The sequence below is a fragment of the Oncorhynchus masou genome, chromosome 29 (assembly GCF_036934945.1).
Source record: "Oncorhynchus masou masou isolate Uvic2021 chromosome 29, UVic_Omas_1.1, whole genome shotgun sequence".
NCBI classification, from domain to species: Eukaryota; Metazoa; Chordata; class Actinopteri; order Salmoniformes; family Salmonidae; genus Oncorhynchus; species Oncorhynchus masou.
Genome location: NC_088240.1, coordinates 89,800,749 through 89,828,118, shown reverse-complemented (window position 1 = coordinate 89,828,118; position 27,370 = coordinate 89,800,749). Strand labels below are relative to the sequence as shown.

Below are 27,370 nucleotides of genomic sequence, written 5' to 3'. Positions count from 1 at the left end.
TCAGGTCTGTAGATCCAGTCCAGTATATACACCTTAACTTCTTGCGTCGAGCAATCCCGGATCCGGGATCCTATTTATAGCCTCAAGCTCATTAGCATAACGCAACGTTAACTATTCATGAAAATCGCAAATGAAATGAAATAAATATATTTGCTCTTAAGCTTAGACTTTTGTTAACAACACTGTCATCTCAGATTTTCAAAATATGCTTTTCAACCATAGCTAAACAAGCATTTGTGTAAGAGTGTTGATAGCTAGCATAGCTATAAGCCTAGAATTCAGCCAGCAACATTTTCACAAAAACATGAAAATCATTCAAATAAAATCATTTACCTTTGAAGAACTTCAGATGTTTTCAATGAGGAGACTCTCAGTTAGATAGCAAATGTTCAGTTTTTCAAAAAATATTATTTGTGTAGGACAAATCGCTCCGTTTTGTTCACGTTTGGCTATGAAAAAAACCTGTATCCAGTTATAGCCTCAAGCTCATTAGCATAACGTAACGTTAACTATTTATGAAAATCACAAATGAAATGAAATGAATGTACTAGCTCTCAAGCTTAGCCTTTTCTTAACAACACTGTCATCTCAGATTTTCAAAATATGCTTTTGAACCATAGCAAAACAAGCATTTGTGTAAGAGTATTGATAGCTAGCGTAGCATTTAGCGTAGCATTTAGCATAGCATTTAGCGGGCAACATTTGCACAAAAACCAGAAAAGGATTCAAATAAAATAATTTACCTTTGAAGAACTTCGGATGTTTTCAATAAGGAGACTCAGTTACATAGCAAATGTTCAGTTTTTCCTGAAAGATTCTTTGTGTAGGAGAAATCGTTCCGTTTTGTACATCACGTTTGGGTACCAAACAAAAACGAAAATTCAGTCATCAAAACGGCTAACTGTTTTCCAAATTAACTCCATAATATCGACTGAAACACGGCAAACGCTGTTTAGAATCAATCCTCAAGGTGTTTTTCACATATCTCTTCATTGATATATCGTTCGTGGATGTCTACTTTCTCCTCTGAATCGCTTGGAAAAGACGTGCAGCTGAAGATGACGCACCAATTTCGACGGAGGACACCGGGCGGACACCTGGCAAATGTAGTCTCTTATGGTCAATCTTCCAATGATATGCCTACAAATACGTCACAATGCTGCAGACACCTTGGGGAAACGATAGATCGGGCAGGCTCATTCCTTGCGCATTCACAGCCATATAAGGAAACAATGAAAAACAGAGCCTAAAAAATCCTGCTCATTTCCTGTTTGAAGTTTCATCTTGGCAATATCTTTGCAGTTTTGGAAAGGTCAGAGTGTTCTCTTTCCAAAGCTGTCAATTATATGCATAGTCGAGCATCTTTTTGTGACAAAATATTGCGCTTAAAACGGGCACATTTTTTTATCCAATAATGAAATAGCGCCCCCATAGATGTAAGAGGTTAACTCAGGTCTATAGATCCAGTCCAGTATGTACACCTTAACTCAGGTCTGTAGATCCAGTCCAGTATGTATACCTTAACTCAGATCTATAGATCCAGTCCAGTATATACACCTTAACTCAGGTCTATAGATCCAGTCCAGTATATACACCTTAACTCAGGTCTATTGATCCAGTCCAGTATATTCACCTTAACTCAGGTCTATAGATCCAGTCCAGTATATACACCTTAACTCAGGTCTGTAGATCCAGTCCAGTATGTACACCTTAACTCAGGTCTATTGATCCAGTCCAGTATATTCACCTTAACTCAGGTCTATAGATCCAGTCCAGTATATACACCTTAACTCAGGTCTATTGATCCAGTCCAGTATATTCACCTTAACTCAGGTCTATAGATCCAGTCCAGTATATACACCTTAACTCAGATCTATAGATCCAGTCCAGTATATACACCTTAACTCAGGTCCAGCAGAGTAGGGGTCCTTTTTTGGTAGTGGGGGGCGATGTGCTGTGTTTGGTTCCTGCTCATTTTCAGGAGGGACCATTCAATGAAACACAGCTCCCTGGGCTTTGTCATGGTGACACAATGTTTAGGGGGCTGGGACGAAGAGAATTGACTAGGACTGCATTAGGCTGGTGATCTCCAATGCCCACAGACAGTTCATAGTAAACACCCTGGGAAGACAGGTAACACTTGTGTTGCTATTTTACCTGTGTAATAACACTGTAATTAAACCAGTAACAGAGTTGTATTAGCATGCTGTTACATAATACTTTAGTAAATACATTATTTTGACAGTTTCAATAATGCAACTGGTTTGATACCTCAAAATGAGTCAGCACAGCTCACAGCAATAGACTTTTCAGCTCATTCTGCTGAACATCGATACTTTTTGTGTGATAACAGAGTACTAACAGTGCAGGAGAAATGAGGTCCCTAACAGGAAATGTGGAAAAAGCTGAGACTCATTCTGGAAGATGAATGTGTCTAGAAGAGGTTCACTCATGGGTCATTACTTAGCTGGTACCAGAGACAGACTGGCCGTAGGACAGTTCTGGCAAATGCCAGATGGGTCGTCAATCTTTAGCCCGGTGGGCCTGTCTGAATTGGGCTTTTTCCGGCGAATTATTATTATTCTGGCTAATAATTGAGACCTTGAGGGAAAAATGGACCGGTGTTCCCCAGTCTGACCCTGAGTGGTACTGTACTGAAATGATGTTTTCCATTCTAGAAGTGTCAAGTGGAATCATCAAACTAACTTCTCACTTCAAATGATCTTTGTTATGATTCACTTTGGTTGTCCTTGCTAACTTAATGTTTGTATTGATGTGAATAATGGAATGTGTGTTTTAAAGAGATCCTAGATCTTGAGTTGAAATGCAGTCATATGTTCCTCATGGCTGTTATAGGAGGATGTCACTTGATTTTTCTCATTTGTATGAAACCTCTGAAATCAGCTTTTGTGAAAAAGACTTACCAATTTCCAGTTACTTTTTTTTTCAGTCTCACAGGAATAAATTCCGGGATATTCCACAAGACTGTATTCGCTTCCCAAATGGCACCCTATTCCCTTTATAGCACACTATAGTGCCCCCTGGTCAAACGTAGTGCACTATAAATGGAACAGGGTGCTATTCAGAAACAGTCTGTGGTACAGAGAGTCCTTGTTTAGTGATGTCACAGTTCATGTAAACTTAGGAAGACTTCCTCTCTAAGTATCCTCAGCTAAAAGACCGGGGACCGGATTAGTTAGTGTGATGCTGAGCGGAAGAGCAGACAGGGAGGCTAAGGCACAGAGAGACAGAACTGTGGGGTTTCCTTTTAAATGTTTAGATATGGGAAGAGTGCAGAGCCGTATGCTGGGGAGCAGAGGACCAGAGGTAAACAGTGAAATGAGGCGTTGACACAGTAGAGGTATAAACTAGTAAGCTGTAGGGGCAGTGAGGTTCTGGATTGAGGAGGCCCTGGTCTCTCTACTAACCTCAAGGGGACCAAGACGTAACCTCAAACTGGCCAACAGATTTATTGATCTCCTCACTCTTCTCTAAGCTTTGAGGTAAGTAGGGACGTTTTCTTTTCTTTGTTTATTTATTCTTTCTTGGAAAAGATGTGAGTTCTTTCTGACTGAGACGTATCAGTGCAGTATTGTTGACTGATGATGATGGATGTTTTTTGCAACACTTAGTAAGATTCACTCTATGTAACAAATTCTGCTTGTTACTGACACTTAAATGGTTCGAGGCTATTGCCTTATATGGTGTTTATGTAGATTAGGCTACATCGTGGGATTTCACCCATGTGATTCTACATCCTGCCTGAAACAAGACATGTTCAGAACTCACACAGGGATATTTATTTGCACAAGGTGTTTCTGATCTGTTGGGATCCCTGACTGAACTTAGTTTGCTCTATATCAGGACATGACATCCTTTAAACTTTTAAAGCCCCCATGCAGTCTTTTTTATTGTATTTTTAATCATTACTGTATGTCTAAGTCCCTGTGTGTTTATTTAATAAAATAATTACAAAATATATTTTTTATAATTTAGTTCCCTGAGCCTCTTTTGGCCATAGAAATGATCAGTCTGATTATGTGGGTGTAGGAAACAAATTCTATATATATATATAATATATTGTGCATACTCACATAAAAAGGTCACTGTGTTGAAATATAATTTTTTTTAAACAGGAAAATCCGGTTTAATGGCACTGTTTCTTTAAGTTAAAAGGCAGTCCTCTGACGATCATCTAATAAAGTCACTATCATAACTTAATCATTACTTATATCCTTGCCACTGGGTAACACTGGTTGAATCAATGTTGTCACTTTAATAAAAATGGTTGTTTGTAGACATATCTACTGTATCTACTATAGGCCTTGGGGTGGCAGGTAGCCTAGTGGTTAGAGCGTTGGGCCAGTAACCGAAAGATTGCTGGATGGAATCCCTGAGCTGACAAGGTAAAAATCTGTCATTCTGCCCCTGAACAAGGCAGTTAACCCACTGTTCCCTGGTAGGCCGACAAGGTAAATATCTGTCATTCTGCCCCTGAACAAGGCAGTTAACCCACTGTTCCCTGGTAGGCCGACAAGGTAAATATCTGTCATTCTGCCCCTGAACAAGGCAGTTAACCCACTGTTCCCTGGTAGGCCGACAAGGTAAATATCTGTCATTCTGCCCCTGAACAAGGCAGTTAACCCACTGTTCCCTGGTAGGCCATCATTGTAAATAAGAATTTGTTCTTAACTGACTTGCCTAGTTAATTAAAGGTTAAATTTAAAACATGTCTGTTTGTGTCACTTTGAGGTGAAATATCAGACCGCTATATATATATGTTGTTTTTGATTTGACTATTGATTGTTTTTAAAATAGCAACAATACATCACTATTATGTTTGTGGTTGATCAACTTGGGAGTTGCTGCTGAGGCTGGAAACACAGTGTGAGACAATTGTCAGCAGAATTTTGTCAATGAATGTGTTGTAACTGGCAGAAACCATTTATCTCTGTAATCTCCTCCGAGAGCCGTTTGATATCACATTTCCTGTAAATTACACCCTCTGTAACACATATTACTACTAATGATGATTAACTTGGCCTTGTGGACTGGATAATATGCAGAGATATTGAAATTAAAATAGTCATTCAGTCCCATGTATTTTTTGCATGTCTCTTTACAATGTGCTGTAGGCAGCCTGTGGCCACATTGCTCTCGTTGCTTTTGACAAATTACATTACTCATTTAATTATGCCCTCAACTGAGCATGTTATACTCATTAGCTTGGATGTTCTAAATTGTTCTTCAATGTAAATGTAGTAGTCAAATATTATCTCGCTATGATGCATATATATACAGTGCAATTGGAAACTATTCAGACCCCTTGACTTTTTCCACATTTTGTTACGTTTTAGCCTTATTCTAAAATAGATTAAATAAATGTTTTGCCAAATCAATCTACACACAATACCCCATAATGACAAAGCAAAAACTGATTTCTTTAAATGTACGAAAATATATGAATAATGAAAACTAGAAATATCTTATTTACATAAGTATTCAGACCCTTTGCTATGAGACTAGAAATTGAGCTCAGATGCATCCTGTTTCCATTGATCATCCTTAAGATGTGTCTACAACTTGATTGGAGTCCAGCTGTGGTAAATTCAATTGATTGGACATGATTTGGAAAGGCATACATCTGTTTATATAAGGTCCCACAGTTGACAGTGCATGTCAGAGCAAAAACTAAGCCATGAGGTCAAAGGAATTGTCCGTAGAGCTCTGAGACAGGATTGTGTCCAGGCACAAATCTAATTCTGCAGCATTGAAGGTCCCTAAGAACAGTGGCCTCCATCATTTTTAATGGAAGAAGTTTGGAACCTCCAAGACTCTTTCTAGAGCTGGCTGCCCGGCCAAACTAAGCAATCGGTGGAGAAGGGCCTTGGTCAGGGAGGTGACCAAGAACCCGATGGTCACTCTGATAGAGCTCCAGAGTTCTGTAGAGATGGGAGAATCTTCCAGAAGGACAACCATTTCTGCAGCACTCCACCAAACAAGCCTTTATGGTAGAGTGGCCAGACGGAAGCCACTCTTCAGTAAAGGGCACATGACAGCCCGCTTGGAGTTTGCCAAAAGGCAAACTCATTCATCCCCCTCCTCTCCCCTGTAACTATTCCCCAGGTCGTTGCTGTAAATGAGAACGTGTTCTCAGTCAACTTACCTGGTAAAATAACGGATAAATAAAAATAAAAAAAGACTCTCAGACCATGAAAAACAAGATTCTCTGGTCTGATGAAACGGATATGGAACTCTTTGGCCTGAATGCCAAACGTCACGTCTGGAGGAACCTGGCACCATCCTTACGGTGAAGCATGGTGGTGGCAGCATCATGCTGTGGGGATGTTTTTCAGCTGCAGGGTCTGGGAGACTCGTCAGGATCGAGGGAAAGATGAACGGAGAAAAGTATAGAAGGATCCTTGATGAAAACCTGCTCCAGAGCGCTCAGGAACTCAGACTGGGGCGAAGGTTCACCTTCCAACAGGACAACGACCCTAAGCACACAGCCAAGACAACACAGAAGTGGCTTCGGGACAAGCCTCTGAATGTCCTTAAGTGGCCCAGCCAGACCCGGACTTGAACCCGATCGAACATCTCTGGAGACCTGAAAATATATATGCAGCGACGCTCCCCATCCAACCTGACGGAGCTTGAGAGGATCTGCAGAGATCAAATGCAGATGTGCCAAGCTTGTAGCATCATACTTCAGGCTGTAATCACTGCCAAAGGTGCTTGAACAAAGTACTGAGTAAAGGGTCTGAATAGTTATGTAAATGTGATATTTCAGTTTTGCTATTTTTAATACATTTTCAAAAACCTGTTTTTGCTTTGTCATTATGGGGCATTGTGTGTAGATTGATGAGGGAAAAAACAATTGAATCCATTTTAGAATTAGGTTGTAACATAACATTTGGAAAAAGTCAAGGGGTCTGAATACTTTCCGAATGCACTGTATACACTGAGTATACAAAACATTCAGAACCCCTGGTCTTTCCATGACACAGACTGACCAGGTGAATCTAGATGAAAGCTATGATCCCTTATTGATGTCACTTATTAAATCCACTTCAATCAGTGTAGAAGGATTTTAAAGCCATGAGACAATTGAGACATGGATTGTGTATGTGTGCCATTCAGAAGGTGAATAGGCAACTGTATACACAAGACAAAAGATTTAAGTGCCTTTGAACAGGGTATGGTAGTAGGTGGCAGGCACACCGGTTTGTTTCAAGAACTGTAACGCTGCTGGGTTTTTCATGCTCAACAGTTTCCTGTGTGTATCAAGAATGGTCCACCACCCAAAGGACATCCAGCCAACTTAACACAACTGTGGGAAGCATTGGAGTCAACATGGGCCAACATCCCTGTGGAAGGTTTTTGACACATTGTAGAGTCCATCCCCAACGAATCGAGGCGTTCCTGAGGGCAAAAGGGGAGGGGTGGGTTGTATACTCAGTGTACATCACATTTCTTTAAAGAATTCCAGATGTCAGTGTGATCAGTCAGTTTCTGCTCTAAGTTAACACGCCTGAGCAGCCTGGCTGTTTCTAATCCTTTCCACTCAGTTGACTTCCCCACGATCTCCCTGCTTTGCCAGTCCCACGCCTCTTCTCTCTGCCCTAATATGGTTCATTGCAGGCTGTGGGAAGGGGATTGAGGATACAGAGGCCATCTATCTGTGTGTGTGTTGTGTCCGACTATTCCAAACGCACTACGGTCTACTTGGTGTTATACAAAGTGAGACTAAGTAGCTCTTCACAACAGGAACTTAAAGACAGGGGATTGTCTACAACGTATTGTCTTGAATACAATGACACTAATTTAGACTCACTTTTAACCTTGTAGAGAGGTCAGATGTTGAAATAGGTGGGTTTGTTTAAAAGTAATATTTATTGCATGATATCTGTAAGAACCGACGCTGGAGTAGAGAAGCAGGTACGGGGAGTGAACATTTCATTCTGCACAGACATGGAACAGGACAGGAGCAGCGTCAGAACCAGGTAATGACAAAGACAAACAACAATGAATGCAGAAGCAGAGAACAGACAGATATGAGGTAACAACACAGGTGATTGAGTCCAGGTGAGTCCAATGAATCGCTGATGCGCGTGACGAGGGAAGCAGGTGTGCGTAATGATGGTGGCAGGAGTGCGTAACGCCGGGCAGGCTGTCGCCTTCGAGCACCAGGGAGGGAGAGCTGGAGCAGGCGTGTCAGATATCCCTTTAAAGGAAGTTATCAGATAGCTCTGTGTTGGTTGATTTCATAAGGTCCCAATCTCAAAAAGGAGGGCTGAAATGCATAATAATATACTATGATGACACTGCAAATACCAAAAGCCCCACAAGAATTATGTCTGACATCTTGAAATCATAGCATCTGTTCTACTCTCTATTGCTCTCTGTGCTGATTCCCTTTGAAGAAGTTCACTTTGCCGGAAAACTGAATAATATGAATCATTTGCAATTCTCTATACAGCTGCATTTCCTGTCAGTCCTGTTCCTATTGCTAGGGTATATTATGTAGCATACGTTTGCTTATTTTTCTGTCTAAAAGCCCACCTTCACTGTTAAATATACAAATAAATTACACCCGTCTCTGATTCCCATGTCTGAGAAAACGAATGGATTTCTAGTTGGTAAATAAACACTTGAAATGAATGGAATAGCTCAGATGCCCTTGTAATTGGCTCGTTAATGGGGTTGATGCCAACAGAAACAAACACTGTGACCGTACCACAATGGGAGTGGATGGTGGAGAAGTAGTGACATTGGTGGCTAGAGTCCAGGGCCCAGGTCAAAGTTGAATAAGTGTTTAGGTAACAGAGGATGCCTGTTCTCATGAGACTCCAGATCCTCAGGAAAGATCTCCGTACCTGATATGTACACACAAACATACGTGGTTACTTTATCTGGGTTGTGTCTCAAATTGCACCCTATTCCCTATATAGTGCACTACTTCTGGCCAGGATTTTGGTCAAAACTACTGCACTATATAAGGAATAGGGTGCAATTTGGGATGCAGACCTGGACTGCATACACACTGACGTCCGCATGATCCAATGGAATTGGCTGTATAATGTCCGACAGACTATTCCCATCCAGTATCAAGTTAAGTATTTATTTGGATCACCTCATCAAGTAATACAACAACAATGATTGGAAAATAATTGTCAGCAGGGGGCTGATATTTTGTTCATGAATGTTTTGTAGATGCAGTCTTCAGTATTTAGAGAATATCACACCATCTAAACATTATTACAACATGATTATGATATTGGTTTATGTTTAGATTTCCAAGAATATTTTCCTGAATATTCAGTGTATGGTTCAGAATTCCTCAACTAAAAATGCCATGATAAATAGGTGTGGGCTAGTTGTGTTGATCTGAAAAATGAACCCACTTAACTCCATATTGTTTTTTTTGTTGTTGTTTTTTTCAGGCCGCGGGGCCAACCACAGAACCATGGAGCCTGCCTATACTGGGATGTCACTGGATAACTCGACCTCAACAGTGATGCCCATGGCGACCTCCGCCGGCAACACCAATGTGAGCAGAGAGCCATACATGCACCGCCTGGCCCATCTAGACGAAGGTCTCTACAATGACTTCTACAGCCTGTGGATCTGTCTGGTGGTGGTCAACACACTCATCTTCATGGTGGGAATGGTTCTCAACACCCTGGCCCTGTATGTGTTCTGCTTCCGCACCAAGCCCAAGACCACCTCAGTCATTTACACCATCAATCTGGCTGTCACAGACCTACTGGTTAACCTCTCCCTGCCCACACGTATCATTCTCTATTACAGTGGGGGAAAGTGCCTCAACTGCTCCTACGTGCATATATTCAGCTACTTTGTCAACATGTACTGCAGCATCCTCTTCCTCACCAGTATATGCGTGGACAGATACCTGGCCATAGTACAGGCTGAGGCCTCTAGGAAGTGGAGGAACCCTAACGTGGCCAAGGGGGTGTGCATTTTCATCTGGCTCTTCGCTATCGTGGTCACCTACTCCTTCCTCACCACGGCGTTCCGACACGCGGGCTGCTGCGTCTCCAAGCTCTTCGTCCTGACTGTCTTCGAGTTCTTCCTCCCCTTGGTCGTCATTGTGGTGTTCACCGTGCGCATCATGTGTGCCCTGTCCAACTCCAGTCTGATGCAGCAGAGCAGAGAGAGACGCGTGCGGGCCGTGCAGCTCCTCACCACTGTCCTGGTCATCTTCACCATCTGCTTCACCCCGTTCCACGTCAGGCAGGTGCTGGTGTACTTCTACCCCGACATGCCCCACCACATCATTGTCTACCACGTCACCGTCACCCTCAGCAGCCTGAACAGCTGCATGGACCCCATCGTCTACTGCTTCGTCACCAACAACTTCCAGTCCAGCATGAGGGGCTTCTTCCGCAAGGCGGAGGCAGAGCTGGAGCAGACCAGTGGGAACATCATCAGCATGCAGAATAGCTCCAAGGGCTCGGGGACTGTCACAGCTATCGCTCACAGTGTGATGATGAACGTCCTGTCCTCCTCCTCTCCCCAGCATGGGAACCACATAGCGTTAGACTGAGAAAGGGATGGGAAGATTGAGGAATGGGATGTTCAGTGTTCAGAGAGAGATGGACTTCTATTGCCTAACTGTGAGACTCTGGAGTGCAATTGACATACTAAAGTAGGCTATTCTCCAATGCTTTCCTGCTTCTATTATTGTAGCCTATTTTTGGCTTGGAAATGTAAGTACTTGAAGACATTTTCGGACAAGAAACGTTATTTCTCCTGTGTTGGCCTACACCAGTCACGATGGAGGGCATTGACACTGACTACGACCTATAACGTGTTTATTGCAGCATGATTTATTTCTCCTGAGTTGGCCTACACCAGTCACGATGGAGGGCATTGACACTGACTACGACCTATAACGTGTTTATTGCAGCATGATTTATTTCTCCTGTGTTGGCCTACACCAGTCACGATGGAGGGCATTGACACTGACTACGACCTATAACGTGTTTATTGCAGCATGATTTATTTCTCCTGTGTTGGCCTACACCAGTCACGATGGAGGGCATTGACACTGACTACGACCTATAACGTGTTTATTGCAGCATGATTTATTTCTCCTGTGTTGGCCTACACCAGTCACGATGGAGGGCATTGACACTGACTACGACCTATAACGTGTTTATTGCAGCATGATTTATTTCTCCTGAGTTGGCCTACACCAGTCACGATGGAGGGCATTGACACTGACTACGACCTATAACGTGTTTATTGCAGCATGATTTATTTCTCCTGTGTTGGCCTACACCAGTCACGATGGAGGGCATTGACACTGACTACGACCTATAACGTGTTTATTGCAGCATGATTTATTTCTCCTGTGTTGGCCTACACCAGTCACGATGGAGGGCATTGACACTGACTACGACCTATAACGTGTTTATTGCAGCATGATTTATTTCTCCTGAGTTGGCCTACACCAGTCACGATGGAGGGCATTGACACTGACTACGACCTATAACGTGTTTATTGCAGCATGATTTATTTCTCCTGTGTTGGCCTACACCAGTCACGATGGAGGGCATTGACACTGACTACGACCTATAACGTGTTTATTGCAGCATGATTTATTTCTCCTGTGTTGGCCTACACCAGTCACGATGGAGGGCATTGACACTGACTACGACCTATAACGTGTTTATTGCAGCATGATTTATTTCTCCTGTGTTGGCCTACACCAGTCACGATGGAGGGCATTGACACTGACTATGACCTATAACGTGTTTATTGCAGCATGATTTATTTCTCCTGTGTTGGCCTACACCAGTCACGATGGAGGGCATTGACACTGACTACGACCTATAACGTGTTTATTGCAGCATGATTTATTTCTCCTGTGTTGGCCTACACCAGTCACGATGGAGGGCATTGACACTGACTACGACCTATAACGTGTTTATTGCAGCATGATTTATTTCTCCTGTGTTGGCCTACACCAGTCACGATGGAGGGCATTGACACTGACTACGACCTATAACGTGTTTATTGCAGCATGATTTATTTCTCCTGTGTTGGCCTACACCAGTCACGATGGAGGGCATTGACACTGACTACGACCTATAACGTGTTTATTGCAGCATGATTTATTTCTCCTGAGTTGGCCTACACCAGTCACGATGGAGGGCATTGACAATGACTACGACCTATAACGTGTTTATTGCAGCATGATTTATTTCTCCTGAGTTGGCCTACACCAGTCACGATGGAGGGCATTGACACTGACTACGACCTATAACGTGTTTATTGCAGCATGATTTATTTCTCCTGTGTTGGCCTACACCAGTCACGATGGAGGGCATTGACACTGACTACGACCTATAACGTGTTTATTGCAGCATGATTTATTTCTCCTGTGTTGGCCTACACCAGTCACGATGGAGGGCATTGACACTGACTACGACCTATAACGTGTTTATTGCAGCATGATTTATTTCTCCTGAGTTGGCCTACACCAGTCACGATGGAGGGCATTGACACTGACTACGACCTATAACGTGTTTATTGCAGCATGATTTATTTCTCCTGTGTTGGCCTACACCAGTCACGATGGAGGGCATTGACACTGACTACGACCTATAACGTGTTTATTGCAGCATGATTTATTTCTCCTGTGTTGGCCTACACCAGTCACGATGGAGGGCATTGACACTGACTACGACCTATAACGTGTTTATTGCAGCATGATTTATTTCTCCTGTGTTGGCCTACACCAGTCACGATGGAGGGCATTGACACTGACTACGACCTATAACGTGTTTATTGCAGCATGATTTATTTCTCCTGTGTTGGCCTACACCAGTCACGATGGAGGGCATTGACACTGACTACGACCTATAACGTGTTTATTGCAGCATGATTTATTTCTCCTGTGTTGGCCTACACCAGTCACGATGGAGGGCATTGACACTGACTACGACCTATAACGTACTATAACGTCTACTGTACAATTATCATCTGAGGAGTATTTGTTTACTTTGATCCTAGATCTTATGGACCTCTGACAAAATAGACAAGTAATATTCTACTGCATTGCGATGGAAACAAATAGAAATATATGATAAACAGCTTCTGTAGATTAATGTGTGACATTGTTGTCACAATACATATTTATCGTCTTCTCAGAAACTGGTTTTATACTAAACTTATTTTACTGGCAAATATTACCAAACCAATTGTCCAAAAACATATAGAATAAAACATACAAAACCGTATTGATTTTATAGCAAGAACTCATTTAATTTAGTTTGTATTACTGTTGGAGGGCCAGTAGTGTGCACTCTTCACTCTGCCCCAGCGCAGTGAAGGGGATATTTATTGACCTGTGTAGAGTGCCTCGTTTCGACTGGGACATTAAACAGGTGTTCTGACTCTCTGTGGTCATAAAAAAATCCCATGGTACTTATTGTAAGAGTAGTGTAGTAGGGGTGTTAGCCTAGTGGTTAAAGCGTTGGACCAGTAACTGAAAGGTTGCAAGTTCAAATCCCTGAGCTGACAAGATAAAAACAAATCTATTGTTCTGCCCCTGAACAAGGCAGTTAATCCACTGTTCCTAGGCTGTCATTAAAAATAAGAATTTGTTCTTTACTGACTTGCCTAGTTAAATAAAGGTAAAATATAGATATTTTTAAATAACTAAATCCCCAACCTGGTCCCATTCCATCATGGCCATCTAATCCCCTCCCTCATTCCTAATTGGTATAATATAACTCACCTCTCCACCAGATTGGGGTGAGCGTTCCGGCACAAAAATGGTCGCCATGCATCACCCAGGTGGGTGCTGCACATTGGTGGTGGATGAGATGAGTTTGCCCTTTACTATGTAAAGCACTTTGAGTAACCGTAGAAACGCGCTATATAAATCCACTCAATTATTATGTTTGTTACAATTATCACAGGACAGAAAATGCTACTGGATGTTGTGTACATTTGTTGAATAGCATCCAAGCTTGCCTCCCATTGGATAGAATTAGAGCAATTGGTCATCGATTTTAGTGATGTCAGTAGGTACTGCTTTTTTACCGTGGCAATTAATTAGATTGGGCAATGCATTTTGTCATTGGACTGGGCATCAGCGTGTCGAAACGACTAGCAAGCTCAGGCTACTCGGGCACACCGACGACTAAGGAACGCGAATACTTCTTTACATTGGAAAAAGGGATCAGGTATATTCGATTTGTGTATTTTTATCAGCATTCGGTAGCCCATCCCAAGTTAGCTTGTTATCTACGGGTTACATTCATCATAGCAAGCTAAAATACCGTAGCTGCCTAGCTAGCTTCTAAGCTAACGTTAACTAGCTAGTTAGCTACCGTCTGATCATGTGAACACACCTGTCCGTTGTATCGTCAGCGTTCGTGACAGCTTGTACAATCTACTACACACCAACGTTAATAGCAGAGATGGTCTATATTGTAGCGGGCTTTGACGTTAGATATGGGGACAGTAATACCAATAATATACCGGTAACTCATGCCAGAACAGCATAGTTAGCTAACGTTACAGACTGAGGAAGTTAGCTAGCTCTTTAGCTTGCAAACTTGGTTAGCTTCTGTAACGTTCGCTAATTTAGCAAGTTATTGATGATAAATACTTATTTTTTACTGCTGAGATCAAAGAACCAGCCAGTCAGCATCTTGACCAGTCCTGTCTACAACGTATCCCAACCATTGATGTGTAGAATAACGGTCCCAACCTATATTGTGCAACTGCAGCCTGCATTAAGAGGGCGTTCCTGCATATGGGCATTACTGCATCTGTAGGAACGCCCCCTCGAGCATCCCATTGGTTCCTTCAAGAACCCCCCAAAAGGTAAATGAAAGTATTATACGTTTTTCGTCTCCTGTGTACCGTGGCAGGTGATCTACGACACCGATAGGCAGTGTCCTTTGCTCCTGCCTGCCTTCATCATTAACAGAACTGCCTTAAAACAATGCCTGACAGGCGGGGGCGAAGGACAGTCTACTGGTCATCCCCCACTAGTGCGGGAGGCTGGGGCAACACGATGTGCTAGTTAACTAGCTAGCACAGTGTCCTTTGCTCCTGCCTGCCCTCATCATTAACAGAACTGCCTTAAAACAATGCCTGACAGGCGGGGGCGAAGGACAGTCTACTGGTCATCCCCCACTAGTGCGGGAGGCTGGGGCAACACGATGTGCTAGTTAACTAGCTAGCACAGTGTCCTTTGCTCCTGCCTGCCCTCATCATTAACAGAACTGCCTTAAAACAATGCCTGACAGGCGGGGGCGAAGGACAGTCTACTGGTCATCCCCACTAGTGCGGGAGGCTGGGGCAACACGATGTGCTAGTTAACTAGCTAGCACAGTGTCCTTTGCTCCTGCCTGCCCTCATCATTAACAGAACTGCCTTAAAACAATGCCTGACATGCGGGGGCGAAGGACAGTCTACTGGTCATCCCCCACTAGTGCGGGAGGCTGGGGCAACACGATGTGCTAGTTAACTAGCTAGCACAGTGTCCTTCGCTCCTGCCTGCCAAACACCTGCCGTCGTTAACATAACTGTAGGAAAACAGTTGCCGGTGTGTAAATCAAAGTTTATTTTTCACGTGCGCCGATAGCTAGCTACCATTGTTGCCCCCGCCCCTTCTTCTGTGGGGTTTATTGGCAGTTGGCATCCAACGTTATGGTGCATTATTGCCACCTACTGTACTGGAGCTCCCCAATCCCCCACCTATGTACCGGAGTCAGTGTCAGAGTATGGGAGCGGAACGTGCCCAATTTGCGGCGCAAGATCAAAGGCTGGAGCGCTCCATGAGCTCAGGGCAGGCCCGGCCCGGCATACATTTGTTGTCTGCTGCTATAGCCCCTTGCTTTAGCTACTGTCATGGAGTTTGTGCAAAAATCAAGGTGACTTACAAAGATGTAATGTCCACAACTAAATAATCATTGTGGAATCTGAACAGACACATCCCGAAAGCAAGATAGTGTACTTACTATGTGCACATGCTAAAAGGAAGGAAGAGGTGGGTAGTTAATTGTGTCATTGGATCAAAGAATGTTTAAACCCCAAAAAATCTGATCTTAAGTTTCCTTCATTTTTGTTCTATTATCTATACAATGAGCCATCATTGATTTTGTCCCAATAGGCCTAGCATATTCCAACTTTTTTCAATGAGCTTTTAGTTTTGATTGGGTTATTGTGCCTAAAAACCTTTAAGCCTACTTATAAAGAAAATATACTGCATCCCTGCCTAGCCTGGCAAGAGTGGCCAAAAGGGTGTTTAGCATCCCCAGTGGCTCTCTCTGTTTCTGAAAGAAAATCATTTTTGTCCATTTAAAATAACAACATTGATCAGAACATTGTTAATGTTGTAAATGACTATTGTAGCTGGAAACGGCTGATTTAAAAATAAAAATCTACATTGGCGTACAGAGGCCTGTTATGTGCTAGTTAGCGGCCATCACTGTTAAACAGCCATCACTAACAGAGGCTGCTGTCAACATACAGACTCAAATCTTTGGCCACTTTAATAAAGGTATCACTAGTCACTTTAAATAACGCCACCTTAATAATGTTTACATATCCTACATTGGAGCATCAACATGTGTGGGTTCGATTACAGGCTCAAAATGGCCAGACACATTACTTTCTTCTGAAACTCTTCAGTCTATTCTTGTTCTGAGAAATGAAGGCTATTCCATGCAAGAAATTGCCAAGAAACTGAAGATCTCGTACTACGCTGTGTACTACTCCCTTCTCTGAACAGAGGAAACAGCGCAGTGCTTAGGGTCGTCGCCCTGTTGGAAGGTAAACCTTTGCCCCATTCTGAGGTCCTGAGTGCTCTGGAGCAGGTTTTCATCAAGGATCTCTCTGTACTTTGTTCCGTTCATCTTTGCCTCGATCCTGACTAGTATCCCAGTCCCTGCAGCTGAAAAGCATCCCCACAGCATGCTGCTACCACCATGCTTCACCGTAGGGATGATGCCAGGTTTCCGCAAGACGTGACGCATGGCATTCAGGCCAAAGAGTTCCATCTTGCTTTCATCAGACCAGAGAATCTTGTTTTTTACGGTGTGGCTTCAGTCTGGCAACACTCTACAATAAAGGCCTGATTGGTGGAGTGCTGTAGAGATGGTTGACCTTCTGGAAAGTTTTCCCCTTCTCCACAGAGGAACTCTGGAGTTCTGTCAGTGACCATCGGGTTCTTGGTCACCTCCCTGACCGTGGTCCTTTTCCCCCGATTGCTCAATTTGACCGGGCGGCCAGCTCTAGGAAGAGTCTTGGTGGTTCCAAACTTCTTCCATTTAAGAATGATGATGGCCTCTGTTACGGTTTTCTTCCTGGGAAGGAGAGGTGGACCAAAGTGCAGCGTGGTTATGGTTGAACATCTTTAATAAAGATGATAACGTGAACAATTATACATAAAGAAACCGTGGCAAAACCGAAACAGTCCTAACTGGTGCAAGAGACAGGAAACAATCACCCACGAAATACTCAAAGAATATGGCTGCCTAAATATGGTTCCCAATCAGAGACAACGATAAACATCTGCCTCTGATTGAGAACCACTCTCGGCAACCATAGACTTACCTAGAATACTACACTGAACACAACCCCATCAATCTACAAAACCCCTAGACAAGACAAACACATAATCACCCATGTCACACCCTGGCCTAACCACAATAATAAAGAAAATACTAAGGCCAGGGCGTGACATCACTGTGTTCTTGGGGACCTTCAATGCTGCAGAAATGATTCCCTGATCTGTACCTTGACACAGTCCTGTCTCGGAGCTCTACGGACAATTCCTTCAACCTCATGGCTTGGTTTTTTCTCTGACATGCACTGTCAACTGTGGAACCTTAGGTGTGTGCCTTTCCAAATCATGTCCAATCAATTTAATTTACCAGAGGTGGACTCCCAAGTTGTAGAAACATCTCAAGGACGATCAATGAAATAGGATGCACCTGAGCTCAATTTCAAGTCTCCTAGCAAAGGGTCTGAATACTTATGAATACTTAAGGTATTTCTGATTTTTACACACTTGCAAACATTTATTCTAAAAACCTCTTTGCTTTGTCTTTATGGGGTATTGTGTGTAGATTGAGGAATTTTTATAAAACAAACAAAATGTGCAATAAATTCCAGATGCACTGTACATGCTGTTTAATATGACATGTAGCCTATTTGAAATGATGAGCACTTGTTACATTCACCTTTTCATGTTTATTATAATACTTTTCATTCATATCATATGTATTTTTTTTTTCCTGTGAGAGAGGAGTGGATTTTAGCAGAGCGGTTAGAAAGGATGAGAGATGAGCAGGATTTCCCACCACTCAACAATTCTTCCCATGAGAATATTGTAGCTAACCAACTAGACTGGGTGGAGCATTGAGGGGTGGGTTCTTCAAGGTCATTTTCCATATGAGGATGTTTAGAAGACCCAGTTGAAGAAGTTTGACACAAGGGGATAATTGTTGTGGTACATTTAGCAAGAACAGGTTTACTGTACGACCTTATTGGAAATCTCAGCTTTTTTAAAATATATTTTTAATCAAACATTTAATTCAATCTCTATTAGAACAGTAGGCCACCTGTTGGGTTGTTAATAGCTACCTCATCTACCCACCAAGCAAGGTAAGTGACTAGGAGCACAGCGATGTCATGCATAACATCACTCATGCCTAACAACAAGGTTGTGCTATGTGCATTATGGACAATACAGGCTGAAATACACATCTATCTTTCTAGGCCTACACTAGTCACTCATCTCACAACTGCTGAAACTCCTACAGGACAGTTAGTTCACCCAAGTTCATGCAGTGGCTGAGCTCTTGTGTTTTCAAGACTTGATTGCGTGGATGGAGTTTCCTTCCTCCAATCTGAGGAACTTTCTCCTACAGCTCAATGGGTTGACTCATTACTTTAGCCTAATTGCAGGTGTACATTTATAGGAATAGGGCTGATTACAGCAGCAGCTCGGCTTATCTATTTGGCAGCATCCCAGCTGAACGTGCATCATTAAACTTTACCCAACTAGCTACTAATGCTCTTATTGTATTTGTACTGCTGACATTTGAAATATAAAATGGGCCTAAACCATCATAATACTAGCCTTTATCGGCCTAGCCAGAGTCCGTAACATTAAAATGTTTATTGGTTATAAAGGCATTATTGACTATGGGTTAACATACTAACGCTCATGCTGTCTGTCTGACTCTGTCTCTCTGTGTCCCCTCTACAGATGAATGAGTCACTCCAAGGGACTCTAGAGAGGAACGTTGTCCTCAACCGCCGTGCCCCGTCTCCCTCACCCTGCTCAGCCTCCCCTCTACAGACATCATCAAATGAACTCTATCTGAATGCCACTTTCTATGGGTTTGGATTCAGTACAGCAGCCAGCAGTGAAGAGAGCCAATCTCTTACAAATCCTCATTTTGCCACGGAACCTTACGAATTGCTTTCAAAAGTGCCTCGAAAGAACTAAAGAAAACCATGATTTTTCCTTCATGTATCGTGCTGCTGTTTTGAGAGTATTCCTCTGATTGACCATAAAGGGAAGGACAGTTGCATCAGAGCGGACAGGACCGTAAACTACATTAAGGCTTTAGGGGAGCAGTCATAACTTCTCTCTCCATACGAGCCGACGACCATGGTCCCCCAGAAGGCTGACTTGACTGTTTTGCCATGTCAGGATGTGGTGGAGATGCCAGTGAAGAAGCAGAGCAGTGAGAGGGACGAGGAGAGTCCTGATGGGTCTCTGGGTGAGGGTGCTGGGGGGGAACGGATTCCTCTGCGCCAGTGGGTCATGCATGGTGCTGTCATGTTCGGACGAGAGTTCTGCTATGCCATGGAGACAGCCCTGGTCACACCAGTCTTACTGCAAATAGGTCAGTACCAATGGAGACAGCCCTGGTCACACCAGTCTTACTGCAAATAGGTCAATACCAATGGAGACAGCCCTGGTCACACCAGTCTTACTGCAAATAGGTCAGTACCAGTGGAGACAGCCCTGGTCACACCAGTCTTACTGCAAATAGGTCAATACCAATGGAGACAGCCCTGGTCACACCAGTCTTACTGCAAATAGGTCAATACTAATGGAGACAGCCCTGGTCACACCAGTCTTACTGCAAATAGGTCAATACCAATGGAGACAGCCCTGGTCACACCAGTCTTACTGCAAATAGGTCGGTACCAATGGAGACAGCCCTGGTCACACCAGTCTTACTGCAAATAGGTCAGTACCAATGGAGACAGCCCTGGTCACACCAGTCTTACTGCAAATAGGTCGGTACCAACGGAGACAGCCCTGGTCACACCAGTCTTACTGCAAATAGGTCGGTACCAACGGAGTCAGCCCTGGTCACACCAGTCTTACTGCAAATAGGTCGGTACCAACGGAGACAGCCCTGGTCACCAGTCTTACTGCAAATAGGTCGGTACCAACGGAGACAGCCCTGGTCACCAGTCTTACTGCAAATAGGTCGGTACCAACGGAGACAGCCCTGGTCACACCAGTCTTACTGCAAATAGGTCGGTACCAATGGAGACAGCCCTGGTCACACCAGTCTTACTGCAAATAGGTCGGTACCAACGGAGACAGCCCTGGTCACCAGTCTTACTGCAAATAGGTCGGTACCAACGGAGACAGCCCTGGTCACCAGTCTTACTGCAAATAGGTCGGTACCAACGGAGACAGCCCTGGTCACACCAGTCTTACTGCAAATAGGTCGGTACCAATGGAGACAGCCCTGGTCACACCAGTCTTACTGCAAATAGGTCGGTACCAATGGAGACAGCCCTGGTCACACCAGTCTTACTGCAAATAGGTCGGTACCAACGGAGACAGCCCTGGTCACCAGTCTTACTGCAAATAGGTCGGTACCAACGGAGACAGCCCTGGTCACCAGTCTTACTGCAAATAGGTCGGTACCAATGGAGACAGCCCTGGTCACACCAGTCTTACTGCAAATAGGTCGGTACCAATGGAGACAGCCCTGGTCACACCAGTCTTACTGCAAATAGGTCGGTACCAATGGAGACAGCCCTGGTCACACCAGTCTTACTGCAAATAGGTCGGTACCAACCGAGACAGCTCTGGTCACACCAGTCTTACTGCAAATAGGTCGGTACCAATGGAGGGTGTTGGTTGACCAAAAAAATGGTAGTGGAGTTACAAGTAAGGCATTTCCTGTGTGTATTTGACCCTTTTGGATAATTGTTTGCCAAATGGCTACCAAAGATTGGTCCCACTCCAGTCTGTGTTAGGTTTACTCCATCATAAGGCCTGGGAGTTATGTGGGGTTATGTTAACTATCTGTACACTGTGCACAGGCAGCATAGCAGACCGGGGCCGTTACTAGGTTACTAGGTTTGCCACCAATGCAGAGTGGAACAATATCTTCTACAGAGTTTGGTAGGTATGGCGAGTGTGTGAGTCTGCACGTTTCAGTCAACCTGTTTTCCCGCCGGGAACAATTTTGTCGTAAATGGATTTGCCAAACTGTCCATCTCTGTGATGTAACTCCTATGTACCGTTTAGGGGACATGGAAAGTAGGTCTCTAGATCTGTCTTTACACACATCTTTATCGACACAGCGTGTAACAGCTAATGTAGTGATGAACATTGTAGACAGACCTTGTCACACAGAAAAGGGTTAGCTACAAATGAACTAGTATTGGATAACACAGGCTTATCTAAATCCGCTCCTTCAGGACTCATAACAGAAGCAAACATGTCAGTGCACATAATAATGTTTTGAAATAGTGGTGAAGTTAGTTTGTTTTTGTAACCTTTAAACTTGTGCCCGTATATGCTCATTGAAAATGGCAGAGTTGGGCACTAATAAGCGCCTACGATTGGAACGCAGTGGCAGCAACATGTTATACAGTAACATGTTGTACATGTCAGAGCTCTGGCTCTGCATTGGTTTTGACCCACCAGCCGTTCTGAACTTCAACACCCATCCCTGCTATTAATTGGTCAACTTTTGCAAATTCTTTGTTGTCTGAGTGAGGGATATGCTGTCAATTTAAGATGACTCAATGTATTTAGAAAGATGAGACATTGAGGATTATACTAAATGCCACTTTGATGTCATACAAGCAAGACAAACATCTGTGAGTCCAAATGTACACTTCACATTTCCACTTCATAAAACTACTGTCATATACTGTATCAACGTTTATGATCACTATGTTGATGTACAGTTACAAGATGACATGTGATCATACCCTGGGTTGTTCTGAACAGAAGCAGTCTGTTTGATGTACAGTTACAAGATGACACGTGATCATACCCTGGGTTGTTCTGAACAGAAGCAGTCTGTTTGATGTACAGTAACAAGATGACATGTGATCATACCCTGGGTTGTTCTGAACAGAAGCAGTCTGTTTGATGTACAGTTACAAGATGACACGTGATCATACCCTGGGTTGTTCTGAACAGAAGCAGTCTGTTTGATGTACAGTAACAAGATGACATGTGATCATACCCTGGGTTGTTCTGAACAGAAGCAGTCTGTTTGATGTACAGTTACAAGATGACACGTGATCATACCCTGGGTTGTTCTGAACAGAAGCAGTCTGTTTGGTGTACAGTTACAAGATGACATGTGATCATACCCTGGGTTGTTCTGAACAGAAGCAGTCTGTTTGATGTACAGTTACAAGATGACATGTGATCATACTCTGGTTTGTTCTGAACAGAAGCATTACATTTACATTACATTTAAGTCATTTAGCAGACGCTCTTATCCAGAGCGACTTACAAATTGTTTATTGTGTGGAACAAGCACCTGAATGCACTTATGCCTTGTTTCTACACACCTAAATGACTATATGTTCCCCTGTATTGCCTTGTGAAAGCCTATGCTGTAAGATCCTGTTTGATAACTTAGTTAGTCATGTTGGCAATAGAACAAGCTTTAAAATCATACCCACCTGACCCACATTGCGATTTATAATGGACTGTTTTTTGTTTTTTTGTGTAAATAACAACAGTAATTGTGTGATGACTGTAGATGCCGGGTTGTGTTCCAAACTAAACAACTACAAGTGTGTTTTCTCTAGTTCCTCAACGGCACAGCTAGCAGAGTTCAAGACTCTTCTTTGAGTCATAAAAGTGCATTGAAATGTATTAGGAACTGTGCCCACTTAGGAGAGGCGTGTGTCCACTTGGAGACAGCAGTTAGACCCTTGTCATTTGTGTGTCTTATGTTGCACCGACCCCACAATTTCCAGGAATATTATTATGTTACTGAATGTATCCAGAGTATATGAAGATTTTGTTATCAACAACTGTGAGGAAAAGTAAAATCAACAGTGTAATGGTTGAATTCAGTCTTGTGCCACAGGTGAACTGTTGTGTACTCTACTAATTTTCCCATGATCTACAAACTCTTCCCTTTCAATTGCTACAATGGTTATGCATATACTTTTCATACTTTTTCTGTAAGAAACATTTAAATGTATCCCTATCCATATAGGCCAATTCCCACCAGTGTAGAGGGTTAAGTCTTGGTGACATTTCCCACTATTCCCTTGAGTATAACCTCGTCCCAGTCATTCATTACGGCCCCTAATGTATAGCCTATGTTTAACTACTTTTCCTTGGTATTTCTGAGAAGGACAATCTGACTTGATGCCAGCTTCTCATTTCTTGTTGACATTCTGAGAGGGTTCTAATACTCTGCCTAGAAGCCAGTGACCTTTCAAGAACCAGTTTACTGCTCAGACTGAGCAACAGACAGGTCCAGTGCATTCCACTCCATAAACCAACAGGCTGCGCATTTAACCCTGTCTGAACAAATTCTACCTGGCATTTGAAAGAGGATAGAAAGCTGCCATTTTATTGTTTCCAGGTTCACTGTCTGTTCTGTTGTTGTCATAGTTGTGTGAGGCCTATATCATTGTAGCGTTCCTACAGAGATGAAGATTGTCAGTTTGTTTCCATAGTTCTTGCAGCAAGTTGTGTCTTGCGTGAGGGCTCTTATCTAGGTTAATGAACAACCGGCTTGTAGAAACAAGTCCACTTGTTTTCCTTCTAGTGACGATCTCTAACACGTATTCTAGTGGGAGATGTACAGGGATTGTTGTTTAATGTGTAGGCCTGCTGAAGTAGAGCATCTGCAGCATAGCGTTCATTATAAAGCTCAGTAAAACAGCCTCGTTCCACGCCGAGGTCCACAGTACGTCAGAGTGGAGCGTGGTACATTGAGATGGTTCCAGCTATCCACAAACCTCCTTTCACCTCACCTGACACGGCCAGATTTGATCTATTCCTCACCAAACCTGCTAGTGACTATGTAATGCCTGGAATGGGATTCAGCATTGTTGACTAAAAGATTTGATAGCTGTGATTCTGTAAAGAACGCCCTTTAGGCTGCGGCAAAAGATTGTGTAATAGTTGAACTTTTGCCAAAGTAATATTTGATGAATGCTAATGGGATTTAATATATATATATAAATATATAATATATATAAAATATATCACTAGCCACTTTAAACTTTAAGCATTTAAACAATGCTACCTTATATAATGTTACTTACCCTACATTATTCATCTCATATGCATACCTATATACTGTACTCTATATCATTGACTGCATCCTTATGTAATACATGTATCACTAGCCACTTTAACTATGCCACTTTGTTTACATACTCATCTCACATGTATATACTGTACTCGATACCATCTACTGTATCTTGCCTATGCTGCTCTGTACCATCACTCATTCATGTATCCTTATGTACATATTCTTTATCCCCTTACACTGTGTATAAGACAGTAGTTTAGGAATTGTTAGTTAGATTACTTGTTGGTTATTACTGCATTGTCGGAACTAGAAGCACAAGCATTTCGCTACACTCGCATTAACATCTGCTAACCATGTGTATGTGACAAATAAAATGTGATTTGATCTAATCCGTGGTCAGTCTCTCTGTGGTCAAAGCCTGAAGCTTATTGATTGAAGGTGTTTTCCCCACGTGGTGTTTTCAGGACTTCCAGAGCAGTACTACAGCCTGACGTGGTTTCTAAGCCCCATCCTGGGCCTGATCCTCACCCCTCTCATTGGCTCAGCCAGCGACCGCTGCACCCTGAAATGGGGCCGCAGGAGACCCTTCATCCTGGCACTCTGTGTGGGGGTGTTACTGGGAGTGTCTCTCTTCCTCAATGGGTCCCTCTTAGGTGAGTGGGAGGTACTGTCTGAGTTCCAAATGGAACCCTATTCCTTATAAAGTTCACTACTTTAGGCCAGAGCCATAGAGTCCTGTGGGCTGTGGTCAAAAGTAGTGCATTATGAAGGGAATAGGCACTATTTAATCATCATGTATTGGAAATGTGAAACCTCCTTAGATGCTCATGTTTTCTGTATTGTAAAATTATAATTGAATGAAAGTGCTATGCTAAATAAATAGAATGCCTTATTAATATTGTATGTGCTCTAGGATTAGCCCTCGGGGACGTTCCCAGCAGTCAGCCCATTGGGATAGTGCTGACGGTGCTGGGCGTGGTTCTACTGGACTTCAGTGCAGACGCCTCAGATGGGCCTATCAGAGCCTACCTGTTGGATGTAGCCGACACAGAGGAGCAGGACATGGCCCTCAACATACATGCTTTCTCTGCAGGTACACGATGTTGCCCTAGTTCTATTGGCTCCTTCTCAATAGTCTGTCCTTGATTCCTTGTGTCCTCTCCTCCCCCCGACTGTTTGAGGAGGTGGGGAAGCAAGAAGAGGATTTAAGAACCCTAAAAGCACATTTCTGCACTTTCATCTGATGTTTTGAGGAGGAGGCAGGGAGAGGACTGGAGGAGAGGACACTAAGACACTGTAGAATCACTATGTAACGGGGGGGTGAATGCCAAATACACTGTAGAATCACTATGTAACTGGGGGGTGAATGCCAGACACTATAGAATCACTATGTAACTGGGGGGTGAATGCCAAATACACTGTAGAATCACTATGTAACTGGGGGGTGATTGCCAGACACTGTAGAATCACTATGTAACTGGGGGGGTGAATGCCAGACACTGTAGAATCACTATGTAACTGGGGGGTGAATGCCAGACACTGTAGAATCACTATGTAACTGGGGGGTGAATGCCAAATACACTGTAGAATCACTATGTAACTGGGGGGTGAATGCCAAAGACACTGTAGAATCACTATGTAACTTGGGGGGTGAATGCCAAAGACACTGTAGAATCACTATGTAACTGGGGGGTGAATGCCAAAGACACTGTAGAATCACTATGTAACTGGGGGGTGAATGCCAAAGACACTGTAGAATCACTATGTAACGGGGGTGAATGCCAAAGACACTGTAGAATCACTATGTAACTGGGGGTGAATGCCAGACACTATAGAATCACTGTGTAACTGGGGGGTGAATGCCAAAGACACTGTAGAATCACTATGTAACTGGGGGGTGAATGCCAAAGACACTGTAGAATCACTATGTAACGGGGGTGAATGCCAAAGACACTGTAGAATCACTATGTAACTGGGGGTGAATGCCAGACACTATAGAATCACTGTGTAACTGGGGGGTGAATGCCAAAGACACTGTAGAATCACTATGTAACTTGGGGGTGAATGCCAAAGACACTGTAGAATCACTATGTAACTTGGGGGTGAATGCCAAAGACACTGTAGAATCACTATGTAACTGGGGGGTGAATGCCAAAGACACTGTAGAATCACTACGTAACTTGGGGGTGAATGCCAAAGACACTGTAGAATCACTATGTAACTTGGGGGTGAATGCCAAAGACACTGTAGAATCACTATGTAACTTGGGGGTGAATGCCAAAGACACTGTAGAATCACTATGTAACTGGGGGGTGAATGCCAGACACTATAGAATCACTGTGTAACTGAGGGGTGAATGCCAAAGACACTGTAGAATCACTATGTAACTGAGGGGTGAATGCCAAAGACACTGTAGAATCACTATGTAACTGGGGGGTGAATGCCAAAGACACTGTAGAATCACTACGTAACTTGGGGGGTGAATGCCAAAGACACTGTAGAATCACTATGTAACTGGGGGGTGAATGCCAAAGACACTGTAGAATCACTATGTAACTGGGGGGGTGAATGCCAAAGACACTGTAGAATCACTATGTAACTGGGGGGGTGAATGCCAAAGACACTGTAGAATCACTATGTAACTTGGGGGGTGAATGCCAAAGACACTGTAGAATCACTATGTAACTGAGGGGTGAATGCCAAAGACACTGTAGAATCACTATGTAACTTGGGGGGTGAATGCCAAAGACACTGGAGAATCACTATGTAACTTGGGGGTGAATGCCAAAGACACTGTAGAATCACTA

General features: G+C 43.3%; 2 protein-coding genes across 4 annotated transcripts in view; both read left to right on the top strand.

Annotated features, from left to right (window-relative positions):
• The first annotated feature begins 1,812 nt into the window (after positions 1-1,812).
• LOC135520958 (G-protein coupled receptor 20-like) lies at positions 1,813-10,576 on the top strand. Its single transcript, XM_064946841.1, has 2 exons — positions 1,813-3,503; positions 9,444-10,576. Exon 2 carries the CDS (start codon positions 9,467-9,469, stop codon positions 10,565-10,567), a length of 1,101 nt encoding a protein of 366 aa, XP_064802913.1. The 5' UTR covers positions 1,813-3,503; positions 9,444-9,466; the 3' UTR covers positions 10,568-10,576.
• A 44-nt stretch (positions 10,577-10,620) lies between these two features.
• LOC135520953 (solute carrier family 45 member 4-like) overlaps positions 10,621-27,370 on the top strand; it is a 38,372-nt gene continuing 21,622 nt past the window's right edge. The window contains exons 1-4 of one of the 3 annotated variants that reach the window (XM_064946830.1): positions 10,621-10,669; positions 19,265-19,910; positions 25,028-25,216; positions 25,477-25,656. In XM_064946830.1, coding sequence (XP_064802902.1) covers positions 19,673-19,910; positions 25,028-25,216; positions 25,477-25,656 — 607 coding nt within the window. In that variant the 5' untranslated portion in view covers positions 10,621-10,669; positions 19,265-19,672. Of the gene's footprint in view, positions 10,670-12,823; positions 14,220-19,264; positions 19,911-21,027; positions 21,099-25,027; positions 25,217-25,476; positions 25,657-27,370 lie in introns of those variants that run through there. The other 2 variants (XM_064946829.1, XM_064946831.1) reach the window with 2 other exon arrangements.